The sequence below is a fragment of the Penaeus monodon genome, chromosome 19 (assembly GCF_015228065.2).
Source record: "Penaeus monodon isolate SGIC_2016 chromosome 19, NSTDA_Pmon_1, whole genome shotgun sequence".
Taxonomy (NCBI): domain Eukaryota; kingdom Metazoa; phylum Arthropoda; class Malacostraca; order Decapoda; family Penaeidae; genus Penaeus; species Penaeus monodon.
Genome location: NC_051404.1, coordinates 43750504 through 43751544, shown reverse-complemented (window position 1 = coordinate 43751544; position 1041 = coordinate 43750504). Strand labels below are relative to the sequence as shown.

At 36.4% G+C, this 1041-nt stretch overlaps 1 protein-coding gene across 1 annotated transcript in view; it reads right to left on the bottom strand.

Annotated features, from left to right (window-relative positions):
• LOC119585252 (delta-like protein 1) overlaps positions 1-1041 on the bottom strand; it is a 4073-nt gene that overhangs the window by 1631 nt on the left and 1401 nt on the right. The window contains exon 2 of the mRNA XM_037933911.1: positions 994-1025. Within this exon, the coding sequence (XP_037789839.1) occupies positions 994-1025 (32 nt within the window). The remainder of the gene's footprint in view (positions 1-993; positions 1026-1041) is intronic.

The window sequence follows — 1041 nt, the reverse complement described above, 5'->3', positions numbered from 1 at the left end:
TAATCAAAGGGGCATCAGGAGATCTGACTGGAAAGCTTGAGACTGAGAGAATTTCTTCCTACTAATTAGATCAGAATCTAATCCTTTCATTAGTTGAACTATATTCCGCCTAATAATTTAGTTCGTCCGTACAATTATTAACATCATGTGTGCAATGTAATGGTTAAATGGTTTACATTTGAAGTGGGAGATTGAGGAAGGGGATAAGCAGTAAACAAAAGAGTAAAGGCTGTTGAGTTAAGGAATTAATTGCCATTGCTACGCGCAAGAGGTTTCCTGTGATACTGTTAGTGCCACATAGATGGCAGCACTATTGGTAAAGTATCAACATTGTTTATATTAGAATGGGAGAGTTCTACGCGCTTTATACCAGTTTAACATGGTGCCATTTTTTAGGACGAAGTTATGTTCGAGACATAAAAAATGAACCTTTTCCGCATTTCTCTGTTTTGGCCAAATTGATCCGAACTTTTTCGTCGGTCGTCAAGACAAATTAACAAATTTTGAGCAAAACTACCTTTTGCTCTCTCTCACAAACGCTATTGTTGCGTATGGATATACAATGACGTTTAATGTATATGCTTTATATAATGAAACTAGCCATTATGGGGTTATTTCTCTAATCTGAAATCCATCTAGTCACAGGTGTTTCGACGATTAAGTAACGCAAGGTTTCATAAGGATATAATTGGCTTTACTTGGCACAGGTCAGTTAGAATTAGTGATCAATGTTTCCTTCGGAGCATGATGTATAACATTTCAGTCTAGGTAATAGTTTCGCAAAATTTAATTAAATTGCAAGTATTATGGTTCAAACATCGCCTTCACATCTGACGTAATAACTTTGGCCAGCGCTGAGAGAGATTGATTTACAACATGATATCCAGATTCTCACGTACTATTATATCTATTCACATGTTCACTTTTCCAGTCGGAATAGGGGAATGCTCGATTATTTTCTTTTTTTTTAAGAACAGGAAAATCATTACTTACTGCTGATCCTTTTCATTCTGCGCCGATGTCACCTGGGAAAAGAAATGG